Here is a 24,901-nt window from a genome sequence, read left to right as displayed (position 1 = left end):
TGTTCCTTAGTAATTCACACAAATTGGAAGGGAAGGTAAGGGCAATGATTATTCTGAACACTGGAAATTCTTTCTCTGTACAATATGTATCAAAATGATCCGTTGTCAGGTCCTATATTGAGAGGCTGGTGTTTCAGGATATGACAGATAGAAAACAATGGTTGTGTCCCAGTGTTTCTAGTCAGCAAAAAGAGGTATCAATGGGGTCATACTAGACGGTAATAAAGTAGCTGAAATGTTGTGTTTGTAGTACTCAAGTGTATTCAGCCAGAAAAGTCTTGGTCGCTCGGTATGTGGGTGGTATGGATGAAATATATATTTTTTAAATCGACCAAGTTTCAATACCGGTAATAATTCATATTTATCCAGAGAGTCCCAGGAAATACCGCAGAAATCGGAAGTGCCCATTTAAGGTGTTTAAAACGAACATATGGTCACCATGCCAGGGTTCTCCCTAAATAAGAGGGGCACTGAACCACCTTGTCGTCTTCGCAATAATCAAATTAAACTGATATTTAGTAATGATAGAGTAACTATCTTTGTTCACCAGTGCAGTAGGCTATCTCGACACAGAGTGTGCTCAGGAGCTCACTTTGTACGTTGTCGAATCATTCTAACTTTGTAACGGCAGTCAAACATAAGTCAAATGACCTAAGTTGCTAAGCTTGCTAGATAACCTCCTTCAATGAATGACAGAATATCTCCTATATTTAGAAAAATCTATGTTTTACTAAATATAGGAGACAAGTCAGTTAAGAACAAATTCTTATTTACCCTGCCAAACCCATTCCAGATGACGCTGGGCCAATTGTGCACCACCCTATGGGACTCTGGATCATGATGCAGCCCAGGATCGAACCCAGGTCTGTAGTGACACCTCTAGCACTGCAATGCAGTACCTCAGACCGCTGCGCCACTCAGGATCCCTTGGTGATTATAGAGATAGCAGATCAGCTTAAGAATAACGGGGAGATGAATATGGAGATAACAGATCAGCTCAGGAATAACGGGGAGATGAATATGGAGATAACAGATCAGCTCAGGAATAACGAGGAGATGAATATGGAGATAACAGATCAGCTCAGGAATAACGGGGAGATGAATATGGAGATAACAGATCAGCTCAGGAATAACGAGGAGATGAATATGGAGATAACAGATCAGCTCAGGAATAACGGGGAGATGAATATGGAGATAACAGATCAGCTCAGGAATAACGAGGAGATGAATATGGAGATAACAGATCAGCTCAGGAATAACGGGGAGATGAATATGGAGATAACAGATCAGCTCAGGAATAACGGGGAGATGAATATGGCGATAACAGATCAGCTCAGGAATAACGGGGAGATGAATATGGAGATAACAGATCAGCTCAGGAATAACGAGGAGATGAATATGGAGATAACAGATCAGCTCAGGAATAACGGGGAGATGAATATGGAGATAACAGATCAGCTCAAGAATAGCGGGGAGATGAATATGGCGATAACAGGTCAGCTCAAGAATAACGGGGAGATGAAGTTGAAATACCGTTTGTTGATCACACATTCTCTCCCGAAGGTCTCATATGGGCAGCACGTGCGAGACAGCGCAGAGAAGCTGGGGAAATGTTATAGCGGTATTTTTAAATGCATAGGAGAGAGACGTGCTTTGATAATGCAACCTATGGATTACATAATAAAGTTAGGAGTTTTCATGGGACACAGGAGTCAGGATTTTGAGTGTCAGTGGGATTAGGACTGGACAGAAAAATAGCCTAGGCTATAGGACAGGAGATATAATTTTCCCTCATGCCTCTGATTTGTTAACAGACTTCATGACTGTGACAGAGATGCCTATGTAGTGAATTGTTCATAGGCCTATGAAATGTGTGACTAAAGACTCACAATGACAGCTCAAAGAGGCACGTGTTCTTTTCCAGACTATACTGTAGAGCTTTCCTGTAGGGTTTATCAACTGCCTTCAGTTTACGTGTGCAGTCCGGCAGTGTCAATTATGCGTGCGCTTTGAATTTATGGCGATTTTGTGTGAAGTAAATACGCTAGGCTAAAGGCTTCCATGCAACAACCTGTTTGGATAATGTGCTATATTTTATTTTTTTGATAATCTGATACTGTGCATGTTGTGTATTTTGTGGAAATGCATTAGCACCGACATTGGGGAAACTACTAGTAATTTCCTGGGTATTGCCCTTTCTTTTTTTCTGGAAATATGAAGTGTTCCCGAGGATCCCGGTTACCCATGCTAATCCCTAGTGGGCGGTGCTTCCTCCTCTCCAGCCCTCTGTGGAGTTTTGTTTCATTCTATTTTGTATTATTTTTTCCTGTGTTTATGCCTCAGTAGTGGAATCACTTGGGAAGTCTTTCATATCCCCACTCTGTGCTGTCCTGATGGCTGTCAGTGTAATAGTATGTGAGGTGGATTGTGGGGTTATTTCCCTGGAGTGAAAATATGATTGTTGCATCAATCAGTCAGTCAGTGCCTTCCCAGCCTGCATCATAACACTTTGGAGTTAAACTTAGTCAGGATGCCCTCCTGCACTAGAATTCTGAATCACTTCTACCTCCCACCTACAGCTGTTGTTTATGTGCTATACAGCAGCGATGCCCAAACCTTTCCAAACCTGAGACCACCAAATCACAGCCAAAAGCTCTTGAAGACCACCATTCACGAATTCGCAGATTTTTTTAAACATAAAATATATTGGTGGTCAAATTTGGAGTCAGTTTTATCAGTGAGTCAATAATTTTGTTATTATTTTAAACGATTTGCATTGTGAAAATTAATGTAAAATTGCTTATTTATTTATTTTGATTTAACCTTTATTTAACTAGGCAAGTCAGTTAAAAACAAATTCTTATTTACAATGACGGTCTACCAAAAGGCAAAAGGCCTCGTGCGGGGAGGGGGCTGGGATTAACAATCAAATAAATGTAAAAAAAATTGTAAAAAAAAAAAAATATATATATATATATATATATATATATATATATATATATATATATATATATATATATATATATATATATATATATAGGACAAAAAACACATCACGACAAGAAAGACAACACTACATAAAGAGAGACCTAAGACAACAACATAGCAAGGCAGAAACACATGACAACACAACATGACAACAACATGGTAGCAGCACAAAATATGTTACAAACATTATTGGGCACTCATTGAGAGAGGTAGTTAGCAAACCAGGCCAAAGACCCCTCAGAGACACCAATACTCCTTAACCGGCCCACAAGAATGGAATGGTCTACCATATCAAAAGATTTGGCCAAGTCAATAAAAATGGCAACACAACATTTCTTAAGAGTCAAGGGCACTGGTGACATCATTGAGGACCTTTAAGGTTGCAGTGACACATCCATAACCTGAGCGGAAACCAGATTGCATACCAGAGAGAATAATATAGACATCAAGAAAGCTAGTCAGTTGGTTATTGACAGGTTTTTCCAACACTTTTGATAAACTGGGCAAAATAGAAATAGGCCTATAGCAGTTAGGATCAGCTTGATCTCCCCCTTCAAATAAAGGATGAACTGTGGCTGCCTTGCAAGCAATGGGAACCTCCCCATAAAGGAGAGACAGGTTAAAAAGGTCGGAGATGGGCTTGGTGATGATAGGGGCAGCAACTTTAAAGAAGAAAGGGTCTAAACCATCTGACCCAGATGTTTTTTTAGGGTCAAGTTTAAGGAGCTCCTTTAGCACCTCGGACTCAATGACTGCCTGCAGGGTAAACTTTGTAGCGGGGCAGGGGGAAAAGATGGAGAAGCATTGGGGATAGTCGCATTAGAAGGGGTGGGAGATGAGGAAATGTTGGACGGGCAAGGAGGCATGGCTGAGTCAAATAGGAATCCTGACTTAATGAAGTGGTGATTAAAGAGTTTAGTCATGTGCTTCTTGTCAATAACAACCACATCATCAACTTTAAGGGACATGGGCAGCTGCAAGGAGGAGGGTTTACTCTCCAGGTCTTTAACAGTTTTCCAGAACTTCTTGGGGTTAGACCCACAGAGAGAGAACTGCTCCTTAAAGTAACTAACTTTGGCCTTTCCGGATAACCTGAGTGCACTTATTTATCATTCTCAGCCCAAGTATGCGTGTGCCGAGCATTTTGCCAAATGCAATTATTGTGGTGGAGTAACTCTGCAAGATCACAGTCAAACCACTGAAAATATCAAAAAAGAAGGTCCAAGCGTCTTCGACAGAGGGGGATCAAGCTGATTCTCGTTAAAGTTCATTCAAGTTTTTTGAGGTGAGACAACCAGGGCAGACGGTGAACAGATCGCCAGGTGGAATCCAAGCAGCAGTGCAGCAGGAAACGGGAGTAGGTGTCACACCCACTTGGGAGAAGCTTTTATTTCTGGAGTTCTTGTAGGAAATGCCAGTGGATGGTCTCTGAACAGCAGGAGGGGGCTTCAAGGCCTCTGGATTTGGGTGGCGTAGCCTGCCATTTGTTGGGCTCAAAGGCTTCGACACTTCTCGCTTCACACGTCAGTGCTAATTGAAGTCCTAGCAAGCTTGGTAGCCTGAGCATTCAGTCCTTACAAAGTAAAATACAGTGGGGCAAAAAAGTATTTAGTCAGCCACCAATTGTGCAAGTTCTCCCACTTAAAAAGATGAGAGAGGCCTGTAATTTTCATCATAGGTACAATTCAACTATGACAGACAAAATGAGGGAAAAATCACATTGTAGGATTTTTAATTAAGTTATTTGCAAATTATGGTGGAAAATAAGTATTTGGTCAATAATAAAAGTTTATCTCAATACTTTGTTATATACCCTTTGTTGGCAATGACAGAGGTCAAACGTTTTCTGTAAGTCTTCACAAGGTTTTCACTCACTGTTGCTGGTATTTTGGCCCATTCCTCCATGCAGATCTCCTCTAGAGCAGTGATGTTTTGGGGCTGTTGCTGGGCAACACGGACTTTCAACTCCCTGGAAAGATTTTCTATGGGGTTGAGATCTGGAGACTGGCTAGGACACTCCAGGACCTTGAAATGCTTCTTACGAAGCCACTCCTTCGTTGCCCGGGCGGTGTGTTTGGGATCATTGTCATGCTGAAAGACCCAGCCACGTTTCATCTTCAATGCCCTTGCTGATGGAAGGAGGTTTTCACTCAAAATCTCACGATACATGGCCCCATTCATTCTTTCCTTTACACGGATCAGTCGTCCTGGTGCCTTTGCAGAAAAACAGCCCCAAAGCATGATGTTTCCACCCCCATGCTTCACAGTAGGTATGGTGTTCTTTGGATGCAACTCAGCATTCTTTGTACTCCAAACACGACGAGTTGAGTTTTTACCAAAAAGTTATATTTTGGTTTCATCTGACCATATGACATTCTCCCAATCTTCTTCTGGATCATCCAAATGCTCTCTAGCAAACTTCAGATGGGCCTGGACATGTACTGGCTTAAGCAGGTGGACACCTCTGGCACTGCAGGATTTGAGTCCCTGGCGGCGTAGTGTGTTACTGATGGTAGGCTTTGTTACTTTGGTCCCAGCTCTCTGCAGGTCATTCACTAGGTCCCCCCATGTGGTTCTGGGATTTTTGCTCACCGTTCTTGTGATCATTTTGACCCCACGGGGATCGAGGGAGATTATCAGTGTTCTTGTATGTCTTCCATTTCCTAATAATTGCTCCCACAGTTGATTTCTTCAAACCAAGCTGCTTACCTATTGCAGATTCAGTCTTCCCAGCCTGGTGCAGGTCTACAATTTTGTTGCTGGTGTCCTTTGACAGCTCTTTGGTCTTGGCCATAGTGGAGTTTGGAGTGTGACTGTTTGAGGTTGTGGACAGGTGTCTTTTATACTGATAATAAGTTCAAACAGGTGCCATTAATACAGGTAACGAGTGGTGGACAGAGGAGCCTCTTAAAGAAGAAGTTACAGATCTGTGAGAGCCAGAAAACTTGCTTGTTTGTAGGTGACCAAATACTTATTTTCCACCATAATTTGCAAATAAATTCATAAAAAATCATACAATGTGATTTTCTGGATTTTTTACAAGGCTAGACCACCTGCAGTACCCCAGGTTGAAAACCAGACACTCTCGCACACATAATGTGTGTATATACAGTTAGTACTCTAAGTGTGACAGTCAATTTGAGTCTGCGCGGGTTGTCCATCCATCACGCAAGAAGATTAAATGAATTATGATATGATGCAAGACAGAAGGGACATGCTCAAAGTAATGGTATAGGTCGGGGTAATAAATAACCAATAAAAAGCATAAAACATATTTTCCTCCTCAGTACCTCCAGTTTTCCACTGCAGGTTTTCCACCTCTGCAACCTACCTGTCTACTCTGTATTTCCAGTACAAGGTTGCCCCTCGCCCAGATGGCCTTTGAAATCCTGTAGTACACCTGTTCAATAAAAATGTATGCTGCCCTTCTAAGCTGTTTGTGGAAGTCACAATAAAGTGCTATTATGGATTTACGGATTAGAGCTTCTGTTATCAGAATTTATATTAGCTGCTTTGATATGAAAAACAGCAGCTCCTCCTTGGCCTTGACAATCCTCCTGATATGTATGGAAGGTTTGATTATCACAGGTTTAAAACACTGCACTATTGGAATGGCTTCTAAATTCAAGTAATGTACAGCGATGGTATCATTGGTGCTGCTGGTTGTTTTATTTGTGTTGAATTTCAAGTGTTTACATTTACATCTTATCCAGAGTGACTTACAGTTAGTGTATTCATCTTAAGAGAGCTAGGTGGGACAACCATATATCACAGTCATTGTAAATACATTTTTTCGTCAATAAGGTAGCTATCAGCAAAGTCAGATCTAGTAAGGAGGGGGGGGGGGGGGGGGGCTAGCCACAACTACAGTACTCTTGACTTTTTCCACATTTTGTTACGTTACATCCTTATTCTAAAATGGATTATATTTTTTTAAATCCTCAGCAATCTACACACAATAAATGCAATAAATGCAAATGCAAATGTATAAAATAAAAAACTGAAATACCTTATTTACATAAGTATTCAGACCCATTGCTAATAGACTCAAAATTGAACTCAGGTGCATCCTGTTTCCATTGATCATCCTTGAGATGTTTCTACAACTTGATTGGAGTCCACCTGTGGTAAATTCAATTGATTGGACATGATTTGGAAAGGCATACACCTGAAAATATAAGGTCCCACAGTCGACAGTGCATGTCAGAGCAAAAACCAAGCCATGAGGTCGAAGGAATTGTCCGTAGAGCTCCGAGACAGGATTGTGTTGAGGCGCAGATCTGGGGAAGGGTACCAAAACATTTCTGAAACATTGAAGGTCCCCAAGAACACATTGGCCTCCATCATTCTTAAATGGAAGAAGTTTTGAACCACCAAGACTCTTCCTAGAGCTGGCCGCCTGGCCAAACTAAGCAATCGGGGGAGAAGGGCCTTGGTCAGGGAGGTGACGAAGAACCCGATGGTCACTCTGACAGATCTCTAGAGTTCCTCTGTGGAAATGGGAGAACCTTCCAGAAGGACAACCATCTCTGCAGCACTCCACCAATCAGGCCTTTATGGTAGAGTGGTCAGACGGAAGCCACTCCTCAGTAAAAGTTTGCTAAAAGGCACCAATAGACTCTCTAACCATGATAAACAAGATTCTCTGGTCTGATGAAACCAAGATTGAACTATTTGGCCTGAATACCAAGCGTTACGTCTGGAGGAAACCTGGCACCATCTCTACAGTGAAGCATGGTGTTGGCAGCATTGTGCTGTGGGGATGTTTTAAAACGACAGGGACTGTGAGACTAGTCAGGATCGAGGAAAAGATGAACGGAGCAAAGTACTGTGAGATCCTTGATGAAACCTGCTCCGGACCTTAGACTGGGGCGAAGGTTCACCTTCCAACAGGCCACGACCTTAAGCACACAGCCAAAACAACACAGGAGTGCCCAGCTAGAGCCCAGACTTGAACCCGATCGAACATCTCTGGAGAGACCTGAAAATAGCTGTGCAGCAACGCTCCCCATCCAACCTGACAGAGCTTGAGAGGATCTGCAGAGAAGAATGGGAGAAACTCCCCAAATACAGGTGTGCCAAGCTTGTAGCGTCATACCCTAGAAGACTCGATGCTGTAATCGCTGCCGAAGGGGCTTCAACAAAGTACCGAAGTGGTCTGAATACTTTCTGAAGGTACTGTCGGGTAACATTGATGTCCTGGGAGATGAACATTCTGTTGTTATTTTCCCTGACATGGATATGGTCCTCTTTTTAGCTGGTTCTTTGTAGAATTTTATCTGGAGTTTTACATAATCTTGTTTCTCTTCTCGGACCCTTAATCCACAGATAAAAAGGTAAACCTATTTCGTTTTTAGTTAGTTATATTTGATTAATCTATCCTCGTGGGTTTGTATCTTCGTGATATACAGCAAGGAGGGGACTTGCAGCACGTGAAGCGCCTCTACTAGAACCAGGTTCTATTTAAGCGCCTGGCTATGCAGACGCTCGTTAACGCGCGCAAGCAGTTTGGATGAAATTATTGAATAACATGTATGTGTACATTTATTTTGCTACGCTTGTGCACGCAATGGGGCCGGTCTAGTAAGGGTGTTACCATACTGAACGTGGACTCAAGCAAATGATCCAATAATCAACATTTCAGGAGATTATTTTTTATTCACTTGCTTAGCAGCTAAGTAAGAGCACTGTTTTTACTCATATTTCTCAATATGGCTTCAAGCAAAGGAATGTGTGTATGTAGGAAGCAGTATAATGTTCACTACCGTTCAAAAGTTTGGGGTCACTCAGAAATGTCCTTGTTTTTGAAAGGAAATCACATTTTTGGTCCATTAAAATAACATCAAATTGATCAGAAATACAGTGTAGACATTGTTAATGTTGTAAATGACTATTGTAGCTGGAAACGGCTGATTTTTAAAGCAATATCTACATAGGCGTACAAAGGCCCATTATCAGCAACTCATCACTCAATCACGCCTTTGAGAAACAGACACCTCACAAGTCCTCAACTGGCAGTTTCATTAAATAGTACCCACAAAACACCAGTCTCAACGTCAACAGTGAAGAGGCGACTCCGGGATGCTGGCCTTCTAGGCAGAGTTCCCCTGTCCAGTGTCTGTGTTCTTTTGCCCATCTTAATATTTTCTTTTTATTGACCAGTCTGAGATATGGCATTTTCTTAGCAACTCTGCCTAGAAGGCCAGCATCCCGGAGTCGCCTCTTTGCTGTTGACGTTGAGACTGGTGTTTTGCGGGTACTATTTAATGAAACTGCCAGTTGAAGACTTGTGAGACATCTGTTTCACAAACTAGACACTCTAATGTACTTGTTCTCTTGCTCAGTTGTGCACCGGGGCCTCCCACTCCTCTTTCTATTCTGGTTAGGGCCAGTTTGCACTGTTCTGCGAAGGGAGTAGTACACAGTGACCTTCAGTTTCTTGACAATATCTCGCATGGTATAGCCTTCTTTTCTCAGAACAAGAATAGACTGATGAGTTTCAGAAGAAAGTTATTTGTTTCTGGCCATTTTGAGCCTGTACTCGAACCCACAAATGCTGATGCTCCGGATACTCAACTAGTCTAAAGATGTCCGGTTTTATTGCTTCTTTAATCAGGACAACAGTTTTCAGTTATATCTTGCAAACAGAACTTTGTATAATTTTGAAGTTGAATGTTTAAGACTTACAATTTGCTATAACATCAACATACTTCTGTAATGGGATACTGCTATGCCCTACTACAAATCCATAGCATTTCATTATTTTAAGTGAAACAGGTCAACCATACGTTATGTTGGCTATGTTGTAGTCTAGCACCACCATATGATATGTCTTTCAGAAAGTCTTCTGTAGTTAAAACATTGTACAAAGAGTAACCATTTCAAGTTTCAAGAAAAACATATCTGGTTCATATGAAATTCAGTGTTTTATCTGGGAAGTCAGTTGTTCCTCCTGAGAAGAAAGGCACAGAGCAGTGTCAGTGTGTCACAGATCCTCCCATGTAGAGCCCTGACTGCAGCAGATGGATCGGGTGATGTGGATGTAATTGTGGACTTGTACAAGTGAAGGTGATTCTCCTGCATCAGCAGTGATCCTTTCTGTTTAACAGTGACCTCTTCTGAGTACAGAGAGAGCTATGATAACCTGGGCCTTCATTTCAGATGATAGGACCTGTTTTCCTTTTCTCTGCATACATACATTAAAAAAGAATACATTGGATGTGCCTCACAAGGGTTTGATAACCACAGATGCTACTCTATGCCAGTAATGGATTCAAGTCTGGCAGTTATACTTTCACGCATTTGTCATCTTAGGCCCACCAGGTGTTGTTTTCAGTTGTAAAAAGATGCTGAGCATCTCCCGCTGAAGATAATGTTTCATATCTCTGCAAACTCTCTCCCTGTACTACTCTGTTTCCAGTGGTCTCTCTCTACGCAGTGCTGAGATAAGACAATTCTGCGGTTAAGATTTTAATTCTGCTTCCCAATGACTCATAGTGATAACTTAAGAGTAGACCAGAGTCTTTTCAGTAAAATTAGTGCAGAGTGGTAGACAAGAGTGGCCAGGGTAAAACAGAGACCCATTGCCATGACATGCCAGACAGAGAACCATGGCCAGGATAACACAGAGGCCCTTGGCCAGGTTAACCTCTACAGGATCGGTGCACCCCCCCGTGGGAAGGTTAAGCAAACATGTGATTAGCACAAGGTTGTAAGTAACACAATCATTTCCCAGGACATAGACATATCTGATATGGGCAGAAAGCTTAAATTCTTGTTAATCTAACTACTCTGTCCAATTTACAGTAGCTATTACAGTGAAACAATAACATTATATTGTTTGAGGAGAGTGCACAGTTATGAACTTGAAAATGTATTAATAAACCAATTAGGTACATTTGGGCAGACTTGATACAACATTTTGAACAGAAATGCAATGGTTCATTGGATCAGTCTAAAACTTTGCACATACACTGCTGCCATCTAGTGTCCAAAATCAAAATTGAGCATAACCTGGAATAATACATTGTGACCTTTCTCTTGAATTTCAAAGATGATGGAACAAAAAACACAAAGAAACATGTATTATCTTTTACCAGATCTAATGTGTTATATTCTCCTACATTAATTTCACATTTCCACAAACTTCAAAGTGTTTCAAATGGTATCAATAATATGCATATCCTTGCTTCAGGTCCTGAGCTCCACTTGACACTGCAGAAATATGTATTCAATGTTTCTGTATTCCTATTGGTTGGTTGAATTTACATGTCAATAAGGTGTTATTCCATTAGTCATGCTTACAGTTAGGGGGGGATCGCGAACATACATTCTTCCCAGTCTGATATTGACATGCAAGCATGTAGGTCACGTTCTGAAATAACGTATTCTACAATGTGTACGAGTTCACTACGTACATATCCTGATGTGTATACAGTGCCTTCAGAAATGATTCACGCCCCTTGACTTTTTCCACATTTTCTTGTGTTGCAGACGGAACTTTGCGACCTTTTGCCACATTTCAGGCTTCAAACATAAAGATATAAAACTGTATTTTTTTGTGAAGAATCAACAACAAGTGGGACACAATCATGAAGTGGAACGACATTTATTGGATATTTCAAACTTTTTTAACAAATCAAAAACTGAAAAATTGGGCGTGCAAAATTATTCAGCCCCTTTACTTTCAGTGCAGCAAACTCTCTCTAGAAGTTCAGTGAGGATCTCTGAATGATTCAATGTTGACCTAAATGACTAATGATGATAAATACCTGTGTGTAATCAAGTCTCCGTATAAATGCACCTGCACTGTGATAGTCTCAGAGGTCCGTTAAAAGCGCAGAGAGCATCATGAAGAACAAGGAACACACCAGGCAGGTCCGAGATACTGTTGTGAAGAAGTTTAAAGCCGGATTTGGATACAAAAATATTTCCCAAGCTTTAAACATCCCAAGGAGCACTGTGCAAGCGATAATATTGAAATGGAAGGAGTATCAGACCACTGCAAATCTACCAAGACTTGGCCGTCCCTCTAAACTTTCAGCTCATACAAGGAGAAGACTGATCAGAGATGCAGCCAAGAGGCCCATGATCACTCTGGATGAACTGCAGAGATCTACAGCTGAGGTGGGAGACTCTGTCCATAGGACAACAATCAGTCGTATATTGCACAAATCTGGCCTTTATGGAAGAGTGGCAAGAAGAAAGCCAGTTCTTAAAGATATCCATAAAAAGTGTTGTTTAAAGTTTGCCACAAGCCACCTGGGAGACACACCAAACATGTGGAAGAAGGTGCTCTGGTCAGATGAAACCAAAATTGAACTTTTTGGCAACAATGCAAAATGTTATGTTTGGCGTAAAAGCAACACAGCTGAACACACCATCCCCACTGTCAAACATGGTGGTGGCAGCATCATGGTTTGGGCCTGCTTTTCTTCAGCAGGGACAGGGAAGATGGTTCAAATTGATGGGAAGATGGATGGAGCCAAATACAGGACCATTCTGGAAGAAAACCTGATGGAGTCTGCAAAAGACCTGAGACTGGGACGGAGATTTGTCTTCCAACAAGACAATGATCCAAAACATAAAGCAAAATCTACAATGGAATGGTTCAAAAATAAACATATCCAGGTGTTAGAATGGCCAAGTCAAAGTCCAGACCTGAATCCAATCGAGAATCTGTGGAAAGAACTGAAAACTGCTGTTCACAAATGCTCTCCATCCAACCTCACTGAGCTCGAGCTGTTTTGCAAGGAGGAATGGGAAAAAATTTCAGTGCACGCCCAATTTTTCAGTTTTTGATTTGTTAAAAAAGTTTGAAATATCCAATAAATGTCGTTCCACTTCATGATTGTGTCCCACTTGTTGTTGATTCTTCACAAAAAAATACAGTTTTATATCTTTATGTTTGAAGCCTGAAATGTGGCAAAAGGTCGCAAAGTTCAAGGGGGCCGAATACTTTCGCAAGGCACTGTATACTTCATAAATGTTTTACAAATGTTAGAATTTTTCTTCCACATTTTTCTCCCACATTCTTCCACATTTTCTTCCACATTAGAATATTTTGTGAGGATTGTTGACAAAGAATGACAATTAAATCAATTTTAATCCCACTTTGTAAGGCAACAAAATTTGGAAAAAGTCAAGCAGTGTGAATACTTTATGAAGGAATATGTGTACAGTACCTGTTAGATATTGGGAGCATCTTGGGATGTGCTTTTGCATGTTATTTCTGTAAGAGCGAGTTAGCTAACATGCTCAAGATGGTAATGGTCACATTAGTCCCTGCTAAATCATAGTTATTTCCATGCTAACAGACAAACCATGAAACTACAGCCATCAACATACTGTTGTCCTGCACATCTAATGTGATTCCTTGTGTCTATCATCAGGTACTTACATTTATTGTATTTTGTACTCTTTTTGTCATGGTTATGTTTGATTACAAAATACCCATTCTGATATTGACATGGAAGCGATGGATCGCAAATCTACAGCGATCAACATACTGCACATCTAATGGGCAACCCTTGTGTCTATCCTCAGAACAAACACCAATCAACTTGGCCCGCTGGCTGGGCATTCCTTTCTTTAAAATCACAACACAAGAGAGTTACGATACACGATCACATATATTACACTTGTGCCGAGACCAGTCTTCTTGTCTATGCTGGACATCTGTTACACCCATGGTCAGGTTAACACTGAGACCCGTGGTCAGGTTAACACTGAGACCTGTGGTCAGGTTAACACTGAGACCCGTGGTCAGGTTAACACTGAGACCCGTGGTCAGGTTAACACTGAGACCCGTGGTCAGGTTAACACTGAGACCCGTGGTCAGGTTAACACAGAGACCCGTGGTCAGGTTAACACTGAGACCCGTGGTCAGGTTAACACAGAGACCCGTGGTCAGGTTAACACAGAGACCCGTGGTCAGGTTAACACAGAGACCCGTGGTCAGGTTAACACTGAGACCCGTGGTCAGGTTAACACTGAGACTCGTGGTCAGGTTAACACAGAGACCCGTGGTCAGGTTAACATAGAGACCCGTGGTCAGGTTAACACAGACATGATCAGGTTAACACTGAGACCCGTGGTCAGGTTAACACAGACATGATCAGGTTAACACTGAGACCCGTGGTCAGGTTAACACAGACATGATCAGGTTAACACAGAGACCCGTGGTCAGGTTAACACAGACATGATCAGGTTAACACTGAGACCCATGGCCAGCCCGCTGGCATAGACGTCAGTTCACCATCTTTTTTTGTTGCCAACTAATGTGAAATCACATTGACATTGGATTTAGGTTGGATGAAAATAGATACACTGATGACATTTTGCAAATCCAATCAGTTTTAACACAAAGACCATGGCTGGTCAGGTTAACACAGAGACCATGGCTGGTCAGGTTAACACAAAGACCATGGCTGGTCAGGTTAACACAGAGACCATGGCTGGTCAGGTTAACACAAAGACCATGGCTGGTCAGGTTAACACAAAGACCATGGCTGGTCAGGTTAACACAAAGACCATGGCTGGTCAGGTTAACACAAAGACCATGGCTGGTCAGGTTAACACAGAGACCATGGCTGGTCAGGTTAACACAGAGACCATGGCTGGTCAGGTTAACACAAAGACCATGGCTGGTCAGGTTAACACAGAGACCATGGCTGGTCAGGTTAACACAAAGACCATGGCTGGTCAGGTTAACACAAAGACCATGGCTGGTCAGGTTAACACAAAGACCATGGCTGGTCAGGTTAACACAGAGACCATGGCTGGTCAGGTTAACACAGAGACCATGGCTGGTCAGGTTAACACAAAGACCATGGCTGGTCAGGTTAACACAGAGACCATGGCTGGTCAGGTTAACACAAAGACCATGGCTGGTCAGGTTAACACAAAGACCATGGCTGGTCAGGTTAACACAAAGACCATGGCTGGTCAGGTTAACACAAAGACCATGGCTGGTCGGGTTAACACAAAGACCATGGCTGGTCGGGTTAACACAAAGACCATGGCTGGTCGGGTTAACACAAAGACCATGGCTGGTCGGGTTAACACAAAGACCCATGGTTGGCCAGGTTAACACAGAGACCCAGGTTAATTACACAGAGACAGAGACCCAGTCCAGGTTACCAGCATCATTCCAGCTGGCAGTGAGTCAGCACTGCACTGGCAGAAAGTCTTGTTTCATGCGGCTCACAAACCTTTGTCGCAAATGGCCTCCAGGAGATGAAACAACATGGCTTAATAAGGTGTTAAATTGGACATGATCGTTAGACAGAAGGCTAATTTTATGCAACCTCTTATTGCTTCTTCTCCATCTTCATTAATCTGGCCATTTGTTTTTGCTCCTTGGTTGCAAGAAAATGGATGGTAGGAGGAGGACGGGGAGTGGGGAAGAGTGAACAGGAGAGTTAGAGAGCTAAGAATATTGAATATGGTACAGAAATCGGATCTTGTTGGTGTGATTTTATACTATTGTTACTTCTGACATTTGCTTAGAGCAATTCTCATAAAGCAAGCAAGTTATTGAGGAGTTTTCAGAGCTGAGAAATGCTTGATTAAAGCAATATACAAAAGGCCAGGAGGATTTGCCTACAATTTGCATACAGCCTGAGGCTCAGGTGTTGAAAAGTCTACTAGATACAATATACAATATATGTCAGTCTCCTATATTGGTGTCCAATATCCCTTAATAGCCCGTAGATTGGGACAGATATTTTAGGGGAACAAAGAATAGAATCGTCGGCAAAAAGCCATGTTATTGAGGAGAAATATCGTTTTTTTTTTAACATTTTCATACATAAAATCTCCATTCCCTAGGCACTTTTGAAGCCTTTCATACATTGTAGTTGACAAAGACGAGGGTCAACAGAGATGTACGTGACAGTGTATGTTGTTATGATGACATAATAAGCCTTCTCCTTTTGTCAGCTCCAGTGTTTTTATTTTTTCATGTGTCTCTTTCTCTGTGTTTTTGCAGGTTGGATAGTGGCAAAAGTGTAAGGGACAACTAGAACCAAGCTAAATTGATGGATGTTTTTCAAGAACCCAACTTTTCTGTGCTGGCTCCAAACCTGGAACAGATCGACAAAGAGGATGAGAATGGTAAAGACATTTCATACTTGAATTTAAAAAATGATGGACACACCAAGATGTAATTCCTCACCTCAGGTGTATATCAACACTTCATACTGTATGTTTTAGCATTTTAAAATGTTTCTATTAAGGAACAGAGGGAATGCTGTCACATTATTACAGTACATTATGTCCTGCTGGTTACAAGGAGGCACAGAGTTCTTATGCTATGCATTGTTTTCACCTCCTCTGCTATTGAGTTTGCCTGTTACCTTCACAGAACTGAAAGGCAAGAAGCCCCAGCCTTGATATTTAGTGACCTTAACCTTTGCTGCATCTGAATGGATGAACAATGTTTCAGTGCTCAGAAACGTTCCAACGTGTGGAATGTTTTCCTCCATTTTTTACTCCTGAAAGTACTTATCATCCTTTCCCACCTCTAATGATCCTGAATGTCAAAGGGGGAAGACCACTCACAAAGAGCAGGGGAAAGGTTATTACGTTTGTCATTCCTTCCATGTATCCTTTAAATACATGAACCAGAGTAATAGAAGAGGCAGTGCAGAGGCCTTATTTAAGAGTGAAAAATAGGCTAATGGTATATTTCCACTATAATTGTCCCATTACTTTCTATTGAGTATTTTATTCTCAATGTATTCTTATCACAAATTATAAAGCACAAGAAACACAATGATGAGAAAATTATGAGCATTTCATTTTCCTCAATAAAAAGCAGAATTCACCTTTTCAGCTTGAATTAGCTATATTATTCCTTGTCTTTGTACAAAAGGATTACTTTGTGCAGCCTGTTTAAAAAAAAAACGACCTGTACATTTTATCAACTGTAAGAGAGGCTAGGAACATACATTGAGCTGAAAATGAAAAATGATTAAAGATAGGAAATAGTAGAGTATATTAAAATGTCCTCTCATATAGGACAGTATATTAAAGTACTCTCACATTGTCCATCAGTGAGTTCACTGGTGAATTAGTTATTATCTGATATCATCTCTCTGTTCTGCTCTATAGAATCACACATCCAGGACAGTCATCTGCAGCCAGACAGCACCGCCATCTCACCAACAGCCAATCAACCAAAAGGAGGCCATGAGAGTGAGAGGACCTCACTGAACCCATTCTCACCCCTCAGCCCAACAGAGACCTCTGAGCCCAGCATCACCACCACTACCACTGATGACTCCTCTTCTATCCATGCCATCTCCCACACCTCCTCTTGCACAACAAAAGAGGTGAGTCCCTGGGCTCTTCCAGAGGACTGTAGTAACAAAGCAGCTTTCACAATAATGGAGGTAGGGAGTGTATCAGCCCTGTCTGGAGGGGACTGCCTCATGCCACAAAGCCGCACATGCCTGGGCTGTTTCATCGAGACCAAGGACGCTACTGAGCCTGAGCCAGGGCTGGACCTGGGCCGGGACTATGACCCCTGTCCTGTCTCCTGTCCTGACATGGCCATGCAGTGCATGAGTTCTGGGGATGGTATCCGCTACGGGGATCAGCTGCTCTCAGACCAGCTCCTCAGCTACCCAGAGCACAAGATCAGGGCAGAGGAGAAGACAGATGATGAGAAGTCAGTGGAGGACAGCGACTCGGAGGACGCCACGTCGAAGAGTATCTACGAAGGCCTGCTCCTGGACAAGTGCAATGGTGAGGAGGCTCTACTGGCCAACTCCAGCCAGGACTGGGGCTGCTTTGAGTCCTTTATCAGCGAGAGTAAGATCGAGCTGCTGGACCTCTGCTCTAAGAACGAGCTCTCTGTCAACCTCTTCTCAGAAGAGGACGTAGACAACTACATGTTTGATGATGAGGACGAGGATTCCACCCTGGGCAGTGACGTGTGCTCGCTGAAGATCCGCTACGAGTCCTTCCAGGACAACGTCCGAGAAAAGACCAACCCCATTCAGGAGGAAACCCAGTTCAACTTCTTCCCAAGTGTCGTGGCCAAAAAGGAGGGTGAGGGAACAGTGAAGAAGGGAGCTGAAGGGGCACAGGTGAAGGGAGAGATAGTTGAAGTCTGGGCGGCTGGAGAAAAGGTTGACAAAAACAACAGCAGCAGCTCTGCTGAGGTGACACCGAATGTCAGTCCAGAGAGCAGCTACCTGTTTGACTTCAACAATTCCACAGTGGACTCTGGAGAGTACAGCGATGACAGCTCCTGTACTGGATCCTCCCTTGACACCTGCCAGACCAAACAGAAACACTGCTTCCTCTCCAGGGAGAACTCCAGCTCCTCCAGCCAGCTGAGCTATGGGCTGAGGTCCAAGAGGAAAGTCAGATACAGCGACGACTATCTGTACGACGTGGATTCTATCGAGAGCGAGAGGAACACAGAGAAAAAAGACAAGCAGACGGTGGGTACAAAAAAAGAGGAGGATGACGACTGGTGTCCAAAGAAGAGGAGAAAATCCTCACGAAAAGAGCCTCCGGTGATAATCAAATACATCATCATAAACCGATTTAAAGGGGAGAAGCACATGTTATTAAAGCTTGGCAAAATTGACACATCAGAGACAACAGTAAGCTTAAGTAAGGACTTAGTTCATAAGTACCAGAGAATGGCTCCTCTGAAGGACTACTGGCAAAAGAGGCGCCAGGAAATGCAGGAGCAGCGCATGCTGGCTGCTGGTGATAAAAACACATTTCCAAATGGCTGCAGGCGTTCCCTTAATTCGAGCCTGACAAAAAGAAAATACAGGATTGCAAATAGAGTCCGGATTCAAAGAATTCACGCTGTAAAGCTCTCGCCAAACCTCACCGATCACAAGCAAGAGGTGGGCGCAGCTGAGGATGAAGCTGCCTGTACAGATATGGAATCTATAACAACAACGACCTCTGACTGTGCTGCTAGATTAGACCAAGGCAGTGTGACAGGAAAAAGCAGATCGCTAGAGAGGGAGGGGAAAAGACTTGGGAATAAGACTGTGCAAATAAGGAAATTTAAAAGCGAGGCCAGACTGAGGTTGAAAAAAATGAACGAGGCTCAGCGGGAGGATGGTAAAACTGTGATACAGCTACAAGAGGTTGGCCCACTATCCCCAAATCAGCACACTGACATAGTTTACTCCACTGCAGGCAGCCCCCAACTTTGTGATGACTCCACTCTGAGTGTCGACCCCAATGAAAAGTCCCCTTTTACACCAGTCCCCTGCTCCCCTTCCAGTATATTGACCCATCCTGTAAATGTGAATAGTGGTCTACATGTCATCCCTGGAGGCTACCTGCAGACATTACTAGAGGCCTCTGACTCATCCAGTAACACTGGGCTGACATATTACTCACAGCAGCATCAGCAGCATCCCCGACAGCAGTTTCCTCATGGCCTCTCCCAGGAGGAGAATCCATTCACTAACCTACAGCTGGCCCAGAGCTGTGTTCTATCCCCACCCTCAGAGTCTGAGCTCCAACAATCTCCCTCTAACTGCTCCAATCAAATGGAGCCAAACTTCACTCACACATCATGGCAGTCTGAAGGTAAACATTTATCATTTACACCTGATATTAAACCTGAACCTTCTGGCTTTTCCAGCACCATTTCTTTGCCAATGACAAACAACTTGCCGTTGTTAGGATATAGTCAAGTCAATGTAGATGGCAACAGACTTCTGTATGATAAGGCATATTTACCTGAGGAGCCACCAGGACTAGACTCAGGCCTAAAAGTCAGCCTGTTAGCTGAAGGGGAACAGGTGCAGTTCCATAGAGTCACTCTAAACACAGAGAACGGCAGGCTGGCCAGCTATGACTCTATGAGTTCACTGTCTGCCACCTCCAGCAACTACAGCTCTATGAGTCTCAAGTCCTGTGAGAAGGAGAGTGAAGAGGATGTGAACAAGAACTTCTTGGCCCACTGCAGTCCCAAACTGGTGATCCAGCAAAGTACCGATGAAATCACTCCCCTCAGGGAGTCTACAGACCTACTGGACATCTCCAACTTCACCCCCGATAAGTTCAGGCACTCGCCGTTGTCAGAGATGTCGCCACCCGACACACCAAATCTCTCCCCACAGGTGATGGGGACAGAAATGAGGGAAAGCCTAGGAAAGGCCAGGGAGTTTCAGGGAGAGACAGGAGACATGACTCTCTCAGCTACACCTGATGGGACTAAGTGGGACTGTAATGTCCTGCCAACACAAAACCATGATGGCAGAGCGATAAACAATCATCAGTTCCAGTTCCATACTTTCAATGATAATGACGGCACATGTAAGGTTGATGGCCCCAACGTCTTTGATGAGCAGCCCGAATCCATCGGAGGTCGAATTAAAGGTCCCAAGTCAAAAAGGAAAACAACCAGTAAACAGAAAACTAAGGCTCCAAGGGCCCCCAAGACAGAGAAGAACAAAGCCCCTAGACAGAATTCTAGTTCATCCAAAAAGCTAAAAGCCCTGCTTGATGCAAAGGCAAATGCAAAAGGTGAAGAAAGTGAAGGCCTTGCTGGACTGTCAGAAGACTGGCCTTTACTGGAGGAGCATGGCGGGGGCTGGGCAGACGGCAACAACAACAGTCCTGTGGATGACGACCAGCGAGAGTTTGAAGAGCCCTCCAACATCCTGTCCAACATAGCCTCTGGTATGGCAGAGGTCCAGAGGTTTATGAAGGTGTCAATCGAGCCACTGTGGGACCCCATGTCTGGACTCTGTCAGCCTCCAGATGCCAACAGCCTTAAAACTAAGACACTTAAAATCCTGGCGGGAACAACAGCTAATGTCAGGAAAAAGGGTGGTTATACCACCTCCCCTGTGGCAGGAAGGGGCAGGAAGGCAACGGGCATGGGAGCCAAAAACCAAGCCAAGTTAATTCCTTCAAACCCCTTCTTCCCCCCTCTCATGCTGGACTGCAACATGTTTAACAAGTCCAGCCTCGGTATACCTGGCATCTGTGGGCCCGCACACAAGAAAATGTACCGTCACAAAACCGGTGCAAAATTTGCTCGAGACGAAAACAATACAGGGAAGCGGGACTCGAGCAAGAACGTAGCTCTGATGGCCTCTTATGAGAAACTGAGGTAATATTTTGTACCGGTGGCTGCAAAATATGTCCCACTCACTCTATTTCCTCCTGCCCCTTGCTCAGTTCCCTGGGTTCCCTTACAGCTCTCCCTTTTTGACTTAAATCCAAGTGTTGCATGGCAAAGACATTAACCTTGACTACCCCACCTGCTTATTTTACCCTAAATAGAGCCGAAATAACTTGCATGTAAGATTTTATTTGTTCCCAAGAAGCTACCTATTGAGTGATTGATTGTCTTCAGCTTGACTGGGTTTTCAAACTACCGTGGCTCCATTTTGTTTCTGACTGCTGCTTGATTCACCTTTCTTGGTCTTTAGATTGTTTTGTTTTTTGTTACTTTAGGTTAGACTTTTGTATAATAAGAAAGATTGCCTTGAAACTGCTTTGAAAATATTTTTTTGTGATACTTAGTGGTTTGCTTTGTGTTTTCATTTCTCCATTTCAGCAGAACAGCTTGCCCCATCTTAATAATGTCAAAATTCCATCTGTGGCTCTCCACAAAATAAAATCCCAGTTCAAAGGTTGTCCGTCCTTACATTCAGACAGTGGTTTTCTTCAGTGTAAGAAGAGAGAGTGGAGTGAGTCATAAGTGAACAGTTACAGTAGGCCTATCCTATCATTACTGATATCACCCTGCCATTCCAGTTGTGGATGTTCCGCTGGTGTTGGAGAACTGTATCACTGTTCTGCTGGGAACCAGACTTTTCAGAATTAAAAAAGGGACTCTTTTTGTATTAACAATAAGACAAATTTATCAAACTGTCCTAGTTGTATTAATATCTTTAAATGGTATTATTTGTCATTGGCTTATTGCCATGGTTTGGGGAGAGTTGGTGGGAGGGTAAGTGGAGTAAGTACCCAAAATTGCAATTTGTTAATGCTATTGTACAGAGACATATGCACTATTTGCAGAATATGACAATAATTATAATGTTGAAAATGGAATTAATGTGCCAAACGTTGATCAAGTACCTGTATAAACATTTTCTATCTGTATGTATATTGGCTGTTTCATGTTCTTTTGGTTACGGTTGTGCGGTGGGGGTTCTGGACTATGGTGGCCGGTCGACATTCCAGAAATCTTACACTTGGGATCTATTCCGTTTGCCAAGCACCTGCAGCTGACAGTGATACACATTTTACCAAAATGCAAATGACTGTCTTTTCTTTCATACATTCTTCTGAAATGATTGCCATCTGAACTCAAAATCAACAGCCAGCATGGAGATACAGAGAAGGGGATTAAATATGCTCTAACGGGTTAATTAAATCAAGATCATCGGACTACAAGGTTCTATCTGCATTTTTGTCCAAATGTAGTTATTGGCATAGCCTTGATCTGTTCAATGTTCTCTACATATATAGTACTGTAAATACACCAATTCATGTTGTTAAAGTTCAAAAGAATAGAAGATAAAAATTGCTGACACCACTGAAACCAATGAGGGTTCGGAACTTTAAAGCCAATTATCTCAGAATCATATTTTTGCAGATAGAACCTTATAGTCCCAAGCGCTCAAAATCTTGAGGTTTGCATTTGTACTATATTCAAGATTAACACACAGATTCATGTAATCTCATGCATTCACCTACCACTGCACCAACATGGAGCTCTATATTACATTTCTACAATTTATTTCAATTGACATAAATTGATATTATCCATCAGAGCTCAATATTTATTGTGAAGACCTTTGTCTCTCGCAACCCCCCTTCCCCTCCATCTTCTCCAAGTTGCCAGGCTAGTCATTTAGATGTGGGATCACGACAAGTGTCACCACCAGGTGGTGTGGAGTAGACTGCCTTATATCATCCCTGCCCATTGTCAATTGAATGTACTGTACTTCCTCTCCAACAAGAGTTGTATATGATGTACCACTGTTGAGCTGCCTCGGAAAGGTGCTTGAAAGCAAATTCATTTACAGGTAATTGAAAAAAGGATGAAGAAATCCTCTGTGCCCTATTTATGAATGTATTAGATACTGTTATGTTTGATGTAGCCTAATTCTGCCATGATTTTGACATTAATTGAAATTATGTTTTGCCTTTTTTTTGTTGAAAAGAATATTGAGCTTTATAAATATCGTCAGAGTTGTTGTCAGAGGAATTCCAGAAGAACTCTTGACGTCCTCGATGAATCTTGTATATTTTTCAGTGTGCCGATTTGTAAAATATTTTCTAAGTGTATATTTTTCTTAGAAAGTGCTGTGAAGTATTTGTGAGTGTGGATACTCTTTTTTCACCTTTACAGGCAGTGAAAGGGATGCATAATGACATGCCTCTGGTTTTAAAAACCAAAATAACAAACACGACAACAAAAAAACTCCAAAAAAGAAGAGGGTAAAACACTGGGAAAAATGTTGTAACATTTTGTTGGAAGTTTTGTAATCAGACCAATCTTGTTGTGGGAGTGTAGTGCTACTGTGTAAAAAGTATGATAAAACAAAAAGGAAAACTGAAATAAAGACATGTTTGTGATTTTATTGCTGTTTTATAGATTTTCATGTAAATCATTCTAGTATTATTTTGTTTTGTTGTAACTGTTGCAAAGGTTTAAATATTTGTGGACAAGCCTGTATGGTGACAATGTAATATTGGTAACTTGCTGAGTTTTGTAATAATGTTTATGGAATAAATATAAAATAAAAATTAGCTTTTGATTGCTGCTTTCAGATGAGGTCTCCATTTTCTTCAATGTAGGGACTGTATCGACCTCTTTCTGAAAATGTATACAGTCCTTATGTTGCATGCATCTTGAAGATTTCAAGAAATGTTCAAATATTTATTGTAGTCTGTGCATGTTTTTGCATGTCTGAAAATAGATTCATTCCCAGGACTCCACAAAATGCTAAACATGTTACTTCATATCATTTTTATTAACAGATATTTGCTTTGATGAATAGGCACATGTTTAGAGAGACTACAATCTATCTACTCCAGTGGCATATATTAATGGATGGCTTCCCCCAAAATTTACCAAAACACAAAAAAACATAATTTTTTTTATCTCTCTTGTGTTTCATTATTTTCCTTCAGTTCACAAGAGGTTGAATGTGTCTCACCGGAGAAAGCATCTGAGCGTGCAAAACAGCTCCCCTCTGTTTCTGTATGTGTAGCCCATCTAGCTGATGATGTCTGGTCATTGAATGCAAGGGAAGCAAGTGAGAATTTGGCCTCCCTTGATAGAAAAATGTATAAAATAATAGCCAATCAACGAACTGAGTGAACTCAACTGTGAATGGTCCTAGTGCACCAAAATAAAAGTGTCACGGGAAGCCAGTTTGGATTTGGCTTCACACCAATCACATCAATAGCCAAAAGTCATAGACAGAAATGTTGTTGTGTTGTTGTCCTCTGGTGACTAGCTAGCTAGCTAAAATTGACCCTGCCCTAAATTAGCCATGGATGGAGATAAGGATTTGAACTTGTGGTTTTACTTAATTCTCCGTACTGGCCAATGATTACAATGGCGATTCTGATCCATGAAAGAGAGGAGGATGGCAATGGCATTAGGGTGAGTCAACATGTTTTTTCTACTTACATACATAAACACACACACACACACACACACACACACACACACACACACACAGATAAATCAGTACCATGGAAAGCCACATGATATTTAGTTTACGTTGATTGGACTACATTGTTGTTTTTGGAATCTTTTAGTTGTCACTGAATTAGATTAAGCATAGGTAATTTGATGATGTTGACATGTTTGAGTTGAAATGATCCTGGAATAGTGGAGGCAGCTCCTGATTTCTTGGCGACTTGCAGCAACTCCGGTATTCTAAAT

At 42.1% G+C, this 24,901-nt stretch overlaps 1 protein-coding gene across 1 annotated transcript in view; it reads left to right on the top strand.

Moving 5' to 3' along the window:
• Positions 1-23,773, top strand: part of LOC110537374 (neurite extension and migration factor-like) — an 80,323-nt gene extending 56,550 nt beyond the window's left edge. Inside the window, exons 2-3 of the mRNA XM_021623375.3 lie at positions 15,980-16,104; positions 17,104-23,773. Coding sequence (XP_021479050.3) covers positions 16,029-16,104; positions 17,104-21,101 — 4,074 coding nt within the window. The 5' untranslated portion in view covers positions 15,980-16,028 and the 3' untranslated portion in view covers positions 21,102-23,773. The remainder of the gene's footprint in view (positions 1-15,979; positions 16,105-17,103) is intronic.
• The last annotated feature ends 1,128 nt before the right edge of the window (positions 23,774-24,901 follow it).

This window comes from Oncorhynchus mykiss, chromosome 12 (assembly GCF_057628025.1).
Source record: "Oncorhynchus mykiss isolate SJ-2025 chromosome 12, ASM5762802v1, whole genome shotgun sequence".
Lineage (NCBI taxonomy): Eukaryota > Metazoa > Chordata > Actinopteri > Salmoniformes > Salmonidae > Oncorhynchus > Oncorhynchus mykiss.
The sequence above is the reverse complement of the archived record's forward strand: the minus strand, read 5'-3'. Positions and strand labels throughout refer to the sequence as shown.